This window comes from Nicotiana tabacum, chromosome 16 (assembly GCF_000715075.1).
Source record: "Nicotiana tabacum cultivar K326 chromosome 16, ASM71507v2, whole genome shotgun sequence".
Classification (NCBI taxonomy): Eukaryota; Viridiplantae; Streptophyta; class Magnoliopsida; order Solanales; family Solanaceae; genus Nicotiana; species Nicotiana tabacum.
In genome coordinates, this window is record NC_134095.1 from 168,992,449 (window position 1) to 169,005,343 (window position 12,895).

The 12,895-nt window shown below is 37.9% G+C and overlaps 1 protein-coding gene across 1 annotated transcript; it reads left to right on the forward strand.

The window, feature by feature from the left end:
* Positions 1 to 1,355: 1,355 nt before the first annotated feature.
* Positions 1,356 to 2,435, forward strand: LOC142170512 (uncharacterized). The gene has a single exon (XM_075232442.1). The coding sequence runs from the start codon at positions 1,356 to 1,358 to the stop codon at positions 2,433 to 2,435; it is 1,080 nt and encodes a 359-aa protein (XP_075088543.1).
* The last annotated feature ends 10,460 nt before the right edge of the window (positions 2,436 to 12,895 follow it).

Here is a 12,895-nt window from a genome sequence, read left to right on the forward strand (position 1 = left end):
GTCAGAGCAAAAGCATGTTAGAAATGATTAACTGCCTAGGAGCATTGCATCCCCCTAACGTGCAATTACAATATCTGTTAAGACTCTAACACTGACAAGTTTGTTGTTTTTCAATCAATACCAGTTAGTTTGTTAGAGCGTACTGGCATCATACCATTATCAAACAAGATCAAAAGGTCCTATTCCAGAAAGCATGACTGGGTCAGACAACAACGTTGAGTCGGAAAAGACAGCCAATCAGTTGCTGAAGGAAGCCCTGGAAAAAATGGAAAAAATGAGGCTGGAAATGAATGAAATGCAGATAGCCTTAGCTAGAGCCCAGAAGTATGTGGCTCGGGTGCTTTGAATGTGAGTTCAGAGCGGTAATATTGTGTGTCAGGAGCCTGAAACAATGGCTCACTGGATGATCTGTGCAATGGGGCTGGGGGAGGTGGCGCTATATCACCACGAAGTGCCTAACATGTGAAGAGATGCCCCGTGATATCCTTTTTGCCTCAGTCATGGGTTATGTCCACCGGATCATGGAGGAACTAAAAAGCTTGCAAAGAAGCCTGGCCCCCAAGCCCGCGGAAAGGCCGAACGATGTCTCACGGGCACCAAAATTCAAAGCTTTAATGTATCCCTAGTTCAATCTTGCACTTGTTTGTTTTTCGAGTCTGTTGTCTACCCATATGTTCTTTTCAAACATTCTCAAAAATATGAAGTCTGTATTTTTGTTTGTTTTTTTGATGGCTTGTAACAACATTATTTTGAGTAATAAAAAAAATTGTTTTTTGTGACACGAACTACGCTTGGTCTGATTCGTGCAGGGTCACGATACGTAGGCAATCTTTATAGGATTCGGCTTTCAGTGCCTGGTTTTCTTTGGCTAATTTGTTCTTTTCACCCTGCTCCGAGGCTACTTGAACGTTGTTTTCAAACATAAGCCTTTCAATTTGTCGCTTCAGCTTCCCGATTTCAGACCCGATTATTGAGAATGAAGTTTATCTCTCTCAATGTCGCAACACTCATTTCGTAGTCCCTTTTTACTTGCCATAGGTGCTCTCTCCGTGATGCTGTAACTTTGGCCCACCTGACCCGCATTCTTGTTATACAAGCCTTGGATCTCTCCAAGTCTTGTACTAAGTCTGAATTTATAGAACATGAAATCCTACATGCAAAATGCGACATTTTTTTTGTATTTTTATTAATTTAATAAATAAAAATGCACAGACAAATACAAATAATTATTCAAAATATCACAAAATATCACAAAATTGCACATCAAGAAAAATCATTTTATTTTTGAATTTTTTGGGAGTAATTCTCATATTGGGCAAAAATCACGTGCTTACATTAAGTCAGCATGGGATTATATGAGAAGAAGAGACGAACCAAGAACAGCTTATAGGATGATTTGGGTAAAGGGACTGCCTTTTAAAATAGCATTTTTCATGTGGAAAGTATGGAAATCAAAGCTACCTTTAGATGATTTCTTGAAAAGGGTAGGCTACTGTATGCCATCAAAATGTTGGTGTTGTGTACAGCCTGACGAGGAATCTCTTCAGCACTTGTTTTTTAGATCAGAAATTGCAAAGACAACTTGGAAGTATTTTCTATCGAGGGCAGGAATAGCTATGGAGGAATTAACATTGCACCAATCAATCACAAAATGTTGGACTGCAAATGTGTGCTTAAGGCTCAAACCAGTAATGCAAGCACTCCCCTCATGTGTAGTCTGGGAACTCTGGAAAAGAAGAAATAGTATGAAGTATGGTGATGTTGTGACAACTAGCAGGGTGATTTATCAAGTTTCATCAAATCTCCAGGCATTGGTGAAAGTGAGAAAGCCTGGGATGGACATGGTACCTCACAAATGGCAAGATCTATTAGCTATGATGGAAAATTTCACTCCTAAACTTAAGGTCACCAAAATCATGTGGGAATTTCCAAGTGCAAGATGGCTAAAAGTTAATACGGATGGTGCATCGAGGGGAAATCCAGGCAGGAGCTCAATAGGATTTTGTATAAGAAATGAAAATGGTGACATAGTCAAGTCAGTAGTGAGGGAGATTGAGGAGACAACAAACATAGTAGCTGAAGCGAAGGCCATGGTAGAAGCACTAAGGTTATGCAGATTTCAACAATACTCTCATGTATGGCTTCGAACTGACTCAATGTTATTAAAAAAGATAATGGATGGGATCTGGAAACCACCATGGATCATATTTGAGCAGGTAGAGGAAATGATGCAACTAATGAATGGGGGCAATTACACAGTTACTCATATTCATAGGGAGGGCAACAAGCTGGCAAATCACTTGGCTAATTATGCTTTAGATCATGGAGAAATAGAATGCCAACAATTTTGGCATCTAGATGCACAGGGAAGGAGGTTAGTTAATGAAGATAAGCTGCAATGTCCAAGTCTAAGGGTGAAGGTGGATAGGAGATAAGAAGCAAAGAGAAAGGAAGAGCATTCAATCCACTGGGAGGACATTAAAGCTGGTGCAAAAGGGTTTAAAGAAAAATAGGATGGATCGAGACTTCCATGTAGTGTTATGGAGAGCATGCGATTCTCCTCAAAATGGGAGCATGGAAATCATGATGGGCATATCAAGTTCTGGACAGAAATAGATGCCAATTCGTTTGGAGTTTGCACCAGCATGCTAGGGAATTTCGAGGATTTGCAGGTCTATAATTGTTTAATGCTGGAAGATGAAGGGCACTCGAGAACTGGTCAAACGAGTGGAACAAACATCAGCATGCGTTTTGGAAGCATAAGACAAACCAACTGCTTGACAAAAGCTGGATGCTCACTTTCTGAATGCTACAAACAAACGACTAAGCTAGAGAAGCTTACACACACAGGGGCGCAACAACCAGCGTGGTGGAAAACTCGTGTTTTCGAGGAAAAGTTGAGCAAACATTCACAACTTTTTATTTTGTTTATTGCACGCCTGTTTAATTGGAGCATATGCATGCCTGCATACTTGGGAAGCTACAGATTCAATACTAAAAAGGAGCTCTCGAGGCTATCAAAAGGCATAGAAGCGTGCATGAAGTTCCAAAAAGAAGAGGTGTTGGGATTCCACATTCAAATGTTCAAGCATGCCTCACAACCTTTTATTATTTTAAAGCATTCTCTTTGGGACCTCTTGCAACGCATGCTGCTTGTTACAGCTTCTGCTGGAGCACGCTGTTCAACATTGCAGCCCACGAGGAGTAGCTCCTTTAAATGCACGTATGCTTCATCATCGCAAGGGGTGAGCGTGACTTTTGAAGGAAGCAAGAAGGCATGAGCATGGGGATTACAATGCACGCCTGTAGTTTATTACAATGCATGATGCATCATGGGCTAATTCAGTACTGGGCTTCGTCTGTATTTTTAATACATTGCACGCAGCATCGTGGGCTTCACAGCTTTATCTTTCTTTATTCCAAGCGTGTCATTTGGAACCATATGCAGACATCATCAAATTAACGAGAGATTTGGAGCAAAACAATAGGCAGCACCACTTTAATGGAGTTTGCACCAACATTCTTTTGGAAATGCAATGGAAAAGTTTGCAGCACATGGAAAGGACATCAAGACATTCGCATGATGCTGATTATTTTTTGGAAATACAAACTCATGTATCAAAAGGAGCAAAAGCATTTGAAGCATGGGTTCAAATACCAAACAATAAAGTTGATAATGCAGACAAGCACATTGTAGGCATGTGCATTACTTTGGGTGCAAATGCCAAGGACCTTAGCCCCCTCAATAGTGTGGGAATCTCAAGGGGACATCACATGATCACGTGCTACAGTACTTGCTGGCTACAGTAACCGTATGCTACAGTGCTGTATGCTACAGTACCGAGCTACCAAATTGGTGGAGTCTACGTGAAGTTGCTGAAAAGGGGATATTTATGCAAATCAAATTTAACTCTAGAACTGGGACACTTTGGACTGGAGATACAACGTCGACATGGACTCACTTGGGCTGTTTTGACAACTACAAAGTTTTAGTAGGCATAATGTGATATCAATTTGAGTATTATGCTCAATTTTGATAGTACGTTACATTAGAGTGCAAAGTCTATTTACTTTCATTGAAGGAAGACAATGATAATTTCCTAATTATTTATTTACTTTTCTATTTTTAATAAAAAACTAGCCATAGGCGCTTGCCTAGCGGATTGAAAAAAAAAAGTCACATGCATGCAATTGCTACCATAGGCTGGCCCATAATGTAAATCTATACTAATGTAGGCTCACTCGATCTAAAATCAATTAGGACTTTTTTTGTGGTTATAATGTGGGCTAAGGGACGGGTAGGATATATTTTAGGAATAATGGTTCACCCTACAATGCACTTTAACATATCACCAAATAACTTACGCACAAATTCTTCAATCCAACTTCAACTTCACAAACAATATCACCCCTAAAGATACTCCCTTTTTCTTTAAGCATTATTGTTATTTACACTCCTCTAGCAAAACAAGATATTTATTCGTCGACATTATTTTCTTTTTTTGTTTCTTTTTTTTTTTTACAATTTCCACTAGTGGCATATTCTTTTATAAAATAAGTGCCACTTTTTTCCTTGCATTGGTTCCACTCAAAAGTCACCCCACACTTAGTCCCATCTTACTTCTTTTAGCGCTCATTTCAAAATTATAGTTCTTTAAGAGGTGAAAGGATCAAAATAATATCAATTAGGAACAAAAAGGGTAAAGGCTTGTAATGTGGGTGCCAAATAAAAGTCTATAGGCTCAAAAGGGTTAACTAAGGATAAATTATATTTGTGATAAACAATTAAGCTCAAAAAGATCAAAGAAAGCCTAAAATCATTTTTCAAACCGAGCAACACCTAAAATTTCGCTTCAACTCACATACTGGGCAAGTTCTAGACACAAGTACAATACATAGACTACACAAAAACCTTGCCACACGTGGCACATGACTCATTTAAGACGGTTCCATTTCGACTTTCAACAAATGTAAGTATTCACGGAGTCACGAAATATTAATCATAAGCAGAAAGTGAATACAAATCAAGAAAATGAGACATAGGCGTCACAAAACATGCTATCCAACTAAGCAATGCATCATCAATAATTTCAAATCATAGGGAAGATACTACACATGTCACAGTCTAAATATGATATTATCAAACAAGTCAAGGGCGCCTAGGTTCATCATTCTTCCTCCTTTTATTCCCTAAATTCCTAATCTACTCTAAAAGGAAAAATATTATTCGGTTCAAACTATATCCCATGGAAAAGAACCGAGGTACAAAGAAAAACTACGGGGGATTATTACTACCTAAAGAAAGCTAAAAGACATGTTTTTGGATTTTATATTTTTAATTTTTTTTGTACAGACTTGAATCCCTCAAGAAAACTGTCCACAAAATCTACCGTCGGGAAAAGTCCCAATTTTATGCTTTTATCGATTTTTTCTCATAGCTACTAAAATACTACACAACAACAAAAACAAAAATAAGAAGTTAATATTTTTCTAACATCTTACTACTAATTATTTATAAAATTCTTCCACCCCATATTTAAAAGAGTGCATTGTCCCGATGCACAAATAAAGCATAACAAGGGTGGACAAGAAACTCCCTGAAAGGCCAAAGGCCGAAGCAATAGCGTCTCACGAGGTACTCAGACTTCCCCAACATGGTCCTTTGTATGGGCACCCCACACTTAGTTCTCACCATCAAACTTGTTTTTGTACTCTTCCAATGAAGTTTCTACCTATGCTCAAAATCCTACAAAAATAATAAAAATAATAAAATAAACAAAAATAAAAAAAGCGGTAAAGCTGGGTTGCCTCCCAACAAGCGCCTCATTTATTGTCGCGGCACGACTTGAACCACTTTTTGCCTCCACCTCAAACTTATAAATTGATCCCCCAATAGGGCATCCAGTCTATGGCTATGCTCCTTGGTGGGGCTACAAAGAAAATCAATCCAAGCAATAAATTTTCTACTTTACACTTCTTGGCCTTTAGATGAGGAATGTAATTATGTATCTGTGGCACGAAAAATCCCAGAATCTAGTCACCTTGTTCCTCGTCCGTTGGCTCCTCCAAAGGCTCGAATGACTCAATTTCCATATCATCATCCAAACACAATGTTGAAAAAATGGATGGAATGAGGCCCAATGCGCCTTAACTCTAGAATTTCGTCACTATTTACATCCTCATATGTATACACATTGGAGTCTTCAAATATAATATTATATACATGTTGATACCCAATTTTTTTATATTATTTTTCAATATGGAAATACCTTCAAAATAGCATATGTATGCATGTATATAAGTATTCCCAAATGTTTTATTATTTTTCCTTAATTTTTAAAGGTTTGTAAATCAATTTATTTCCCTATTTTATCCATAAAAACCAGATAATTCTTTCCAAAATTATTATTTTTTGTAATTAATTTATTGGACTTTTATATTTATGTTAAAATATAGCCAAAATGATTTTTGCATATTTTTACAAATTTATTTAGTATTTTTAAAGCTAAATTGCATATAATTGCAATATTATCCTCTTTTAGGATTTAGTTGCGTTTACATTTATAAAAAATTAAGTCCAGTATTTTTAAATTTATAATTATATGTTATAAAATATTTTAGTACTTTAAATTTATTTCCATAAATTAATTTGCTATTTGTTTATAAAATAAATGGGAAAATGGCTATTTAAAATCTAGCCATATTTCATTTCAATTATTGCCTAAAATTGAGCCCAAATCAAGACCCAATTGCAACTCAAACCCGACCCCCTAACCCAATTCACATGACCCAACCTGGATCCCCACCCAACCCCTTTAATCCCAGCCGTTGATCATTTAGATCAACGGCCACCGGCCGCCCTTTCATAATTAAACTCAAAAGACCCCCAAGCCTAATTCATTTCTCACCTACTGTCGCCCTTGAATCCCTCTTCTCTCTCAACTCTCTCTAAAACTCCTACAAACCCTAGCCGCCGCCATCAAACTACACCCTAATCCACCCTAATACCTACTTAATCCATGACCTTCCGTGGCCATTTGAGACCTGTACCAGCCTTCCATGGCTTCTGTGCGTTTGGTTCTTTGGTTTCATGACCAGACTTCGAAGGAGTTTGGTCAAGTCCTTGCTTGACTAGTGTTCATGGCCTTTCTCCGACCATCCACGACCTTTCCCCGCTATTCATGGCCTTTCAAGGCGGGTCATTGACCTTTTCTGGTTAGATCGTTAACTTTCGAGATCTTTCTCATTTCTTTTTGGTTTTCTGAAACCCTAATCTCTAAGATCTTTCGATTTCTTTCAGATCTACCATAGATCTGTGCTTACCATGACCTTTTAAGCATTTTTTCTCGAAGGTTCTTCAACGTTGTTTTTAAAACGACTCTTCATTGATCTGATTAGGCTTTTCCTTTAAGTTATTTCAAAAACCTTTTCTATGATTCTCGATATTATTTTATGACTTTACTATGTTTGAACTGTTTGTTATGCTTTCCTTCTACTTGAGGCAGCATGTTAAAACCCTAATTTCTTTTGGGTCTCAATCGAGTTCTGAAGCTGTTTGTTAGATGTGAGCTTGTTTGTTTAAAATTCGTGCTTGACTTATCTGTTTACCATTTTTTAAACTCAATTGCTGTTGAAAATCCTAGGTCTTTGGGTATGAGATTGTTTGTTTAAATACTTGATTGAAAGTTCTTGTTTCAGACTCTCTTTTCTTTATGTGACTTACCTGATTTTCACTATCTTTCAGCTCGACTATGGCTGAAACCCAAACTTTTTAAAAGGTTTCCTCACCTGCTACTGTGAGACCTTTGCATGTTTCTGATACTCTGTTTTCTTTACTATTGATTCAATGTGACTTGACCCACTTAATTCGAATGTTTGCTTTACTACTGAACCCTAGCTTATTTCTGTCACTACTGCATGCTCGTGATTATCTCTTTTGCCAATGTGCTTGGCCTCGCATGTCTAATAACCCTGTTCACTTTATTTATATACTGAAGTGAGCATGTTTCTTCTTTGATTGATCCCAATCTTGTGACTGATTTCAAAACTTTCTTTTATGAACTCTAATTTCACTCGCCTGGTAAAGTTAATTGATTCCTTTCCTTATTTTGCCTTATTGAATCTTTTTCCAAAATAAGTATATTTCTGTACTTAAACTTGATTACTTACTTAATGCTTTTACTACTCCTTTTATGACAATAATCCGTTTGTCTCTAAATTAATCTTCTTTCCTTATTTTGAATCTGTCATTACCCGTTAAACAATAATTCCTTAATTAAAGGGAGTCACTTGTATAATTGATTCTGACTATTGATTGTTTCTATATTTATATTAAAACTTTACTTATTAGCTTACTTCTCACTCTTTTTCAGAAGCTATAAATACCCTGCACCTTCTCTTCTTTCAAACACACGAACCACTTGAGTTCAGAACACACACTTCACTCAAAGCTCTCTCTTTTTTCTCTATTACTACTTGTATTGCTGCCTTGTCTAGCCGACTGAAAGCCAAGGCTACGCTGTGGAAATTTGCTTACTTTTCTTTCTACATTTGCCTCTTTACTGGTATGTTCTAATTAATCTTCCAGCATCAACAACAACATGTTTCTTTACTATTTCCTTCAATCTTGCCTAAATTCTTGCTTGTGTTTAATCTAGTTACATTATCATGCATGTTGTAATGTGCCCCTTCCTCTTCTGAATTAATGTATTTTTCTTATGTATGAACTCTGTCAGTCACTTATTATGACTTATGAATCCCAAACCCCCATATCCCCTATGTGTTTGTATTCTTTGGTTGGTTTGAGGGCATGTCAACATTAGACATTGTTGTGCATGACCCAAACCTGACCCTCCCTGGGGTCATATGCTTCATATCCCCTTTATGTGTTGTGTTCTCCGGGTGGTTTATGGTCATGCCAGCACCAGCTATTGTTGTGCATGTCCAAACCTGTCCCTTCTTAGGGTCATATGCTCCCTACAATGTATTCCCAAACCCCTGACCCCTTTGTATTAAAATGCTGATTCTGTGTAGTGCTAGCTTTACTATTACTGTTTTCAAAATACACTTACACCTTACTATTCTCAATCTAGTTTTTAAACAAAATCTCTGTTCCTGCACTTCCACTATACTCTTAGACTTAGGTTCTGGCTCTCTTGTGTGAGCCTTGCCTTGGGACCCATGAGCTCCCTCTAAACTTGGACACATAAGGGCTGGCCCTTCCACACTGCACTCATCTCTATCTACCTATGCGAACTTGGGAGTAAGCACTGCCCGGGGCCCCTTGAGACCCTTAAGGAACTTTAACACACTGAATTTCGAGAAATGCTTTGAAACAAATGGCATTTGAGGTGTTTTATTCCATAACTCAGAGAGGAAGTCAAGAATCAGGCTTCCTCTGGTTGTAACTTCTTCTTTTACACTTTTCTGATGTAATTCATTATTCAGTCTGTAATAAGTTGTAATAAACATTGGGGTTGGCTAGTGAAAAAGGCTGGGTAATTGTGCATGTTTAACTATTAAAGGGTAGAGAATATGCCTATAGGACCCGTTTTCTACATGTTTAACTTTGCATTTAGAGAACCTATCTATAGGACTTGTTTAAATTCAACATGTTTAATTTTGCATTTAGATAACTTGTCTATAGGACTTGTTTAAATTCAGTATGTCTAATTCTGCATTTAGAGAATATGCCTATAGGACCTGTTTCTGCACGTTTAACTTTGCTTTTAGAGAACCTGTCTATAGGGCTTGTTTAAATTCAGTATGTCTAATTTTGTATTTAGATAATATGCCTATAGGATTCGTTTTAAATTCTACATGTTTATTACCACATTTAAACACCATGCTTAGGACTTAAACGACCATAATCAGACATCACGTTCATAAAGTTTAAAATCAGTATTTTCCATTGAAATCATGTCTATAGGAATTAAATCAGCAATAATAGATATCCCGTCTATAAAATCTAAAACCGGTCTAGTTTAAAATCAGCCTAACCCGTATTGTTCTGAACTAGTTTTAAACAACCTTACTCCTTTATTTAACGCGGTTTAGAAAGCATGTCTATAGGATCTCAAATCGTTTGTTGTACAACTATTACTGCTTTCCTACATTCTGAATCAGTAATAGACATCATGCTTATAGGATATCACCAACACACTTAGGAAAGCCTTAGGTGATAACTACAATAAAAATTGCATCCGCCTTTGTTAATCAGTAACTGCTACAACCAACAGGCAGGCCTGATTCAGACTTCTTATCTGAGTTATGTAATAAATTGGTCTGCCTCAACAATTAAAACTCCCCATGCCTGAGTACTTTAAATTCAGACCCTGACTGTGTTTAAGTCATGCTATTTATGTGCTTTGCTTGAGGAGGTATACATGAGCCTTTTAGTTATTTACATGTTTCCCCCTAACGTGCAGTCCTATGTGTTCTTGTATGTCGCCTTAGATTTTTTCACCTTTTGAAACCTAAAAGTCAGCCTAATATCCCTCCCCTTTAGGAATAGTAGTCCTAAGTTCCTCCAGGAGTGATAGGAATGGGACGGGTAATAACATTCAATAGTCGTCGAGACCAATCCGTGATTTAATACCTCGATAGGGTGGTAAGGGTAGATATGGATATGATGACCAATACGCTAATATCACGTGTATCCCCTCTCCTGAGGAGTGTCATAACGGGTATCACATTGATGTGATCCATATTATAAATAAACCTAGGACCTCCTCCCCTTTTCCTTTCCTTTTTACATTCCCAAGTATTTATAAAACTGTGACTTCTTTTCAAAATTCGCCTTTTAATAATTGCTCTTTCAAACTCTTAGGTGTTTAAACCCAAATCCCCTACTATTTGAGCCTATGCTTGTCTATATGCTAATTGTACAAAATTTACAAAAAACTATCTGACCGGGAACCATACTAGTGGATCTTGAGGGGTGCCTAACACCTTCCCCTTAGGATAATTTCAAGCCCTTACCCTATCTCTGGTTATCCAAACAAAATTAGAAGTGAACCTTATAGGTGTCCTAATGCACCTTAAATCATTAGGTGGCGACTCTTCAAATGCAAACTCAATTCCCAAAAGGAATGAGTTGTCCCATACTCAAAATGCCATAAACCCGATTTTTCGATGCAAAGAGGAATCAAAGAGGGCGTTTTACCACTTCAGATTGTTCTTGTGAATTTGTACCCTCCCTTATGTGCAATTACTTGTTTAAATTCCTTTAAACGTTTAATTTCTTTTCAAAAAGAAAAACTGACTTATCTTCTTTATTTCTTTCCTTTATTACTGCTTTAAATTATAAAACTGTTGTATTTATTGCTTTCTTAACGTGCAAATACTTGCCAACATGCTTTTAATTATTGCATAATCATGCTCAATATCATACTCTACTCGTGCAAAACAAATACCATAGCAACGCTTATAATGAGTGGTTTCGCTCTTCCTATATCATTAACCCCCTAAATTCAGAAAGACATATTTGCGGTAAAACCAGTCGATCAACAGTGTAGTCGATGGTTACGCGCCTTCCCCCTTGAGTTGTCCACTCAAGGGTACCAGTCTAAAACCCTATAGAAACCTTACTCTGTTCAAATTGTGCATGCATCATGGTCAAACCTAACCGGGTCAGTTATGTTGTCTACATAATGATCATTTAAGATAGTCTTGTCTAAAGTCCACTGGGTTTCCCTAAACCCAAACGGACATCATCATGTTCTGTACATTTATTTGGAGAACTAAATGTTTCATGCTAATTGTTGGTATTAAATAGTCGAGCCTGATGGGGATAAGGGCCTAACCTTATTTGTCTTGTAGAAATATGAGGCACGAAGTCCCTAGATTCGCATGGTCACCAACATCCACCCAAGACTGCTAAGCTGGTGGAAAGATCTTCAGTCTAGTGATCAAACTCTTGTCCGAAAATATTTGGGAAATCTACCTTCCCTCTTGGAAATCCAACCCAATAACAAGATCATAGAAGTTGCCACACTGTTTTGGGATTGTGAAAGGGTTGTGTTCCGCTTTGAGGACATTGAAATGACACCATTGCTAGAGGAAATATGAGGATTGGCCGGACTAGTATGGGAAACTCCGGGTTTGCTGATGCCTGAGAACCGTAAAGGTAGGGGTTTTCTCAAAATGATAGGTTTAAAGAAGAATCCATAATTGACATGTTTGAAGAAGTCCTATGAAAGGTATGGTCACAGCAAATCCTACCGTACCTACCCTGACGAGTTTGCCATCACATCATTGGGGCACATCCATCGAAGGGCCTTCGTATTCATTTTGTTTCCTAGGGCTGATCGTGTTTCCGACGAAGAAAGCAAGAATCCACACCAGGCTGGCTATGGTAACTAAAACCCTAATGGAAGGAATCGGTGGGAAGCCATTCAACATCGTACCCATGATCATTGCCGACATATATCGAGCCTTGGAGAAGTGTCAACAAGGAGCAAAACACTTCGAGGCTGCAATTTATTACTTTAACTCTGGCACATGGAATATCTCCAAAGGAGTGAATACCGACAAGAGATTCAGCGAAGGGATTGGGATGATCATATCGCTTTCAATCATCCAAAGCGAATGAATTACGTCCGCGATATGTTCGCTCAGCCTGAGGATGCCAAGGGATGGTTGGAGCTATTTGATAATCTGACTGAAGAACAAGTTCAATGGATGTTCGAGTGGTTTCCAACCGAGGAGTTCATCGCCCGATCCAAATATGCACCTTTCATGATATTGATTAGTCTGAGAGGAACCTATCCTTACGTGCCTCTCGGAGTTATGAGACAAGCTGGTGGGAAGCAGGTTATACCCAGGGTCGACAAGATGAGTCATTTCTGAGCTGACTTCCAGAATGATGATAGCCCTTACAAGTGCCAAGCTCAGC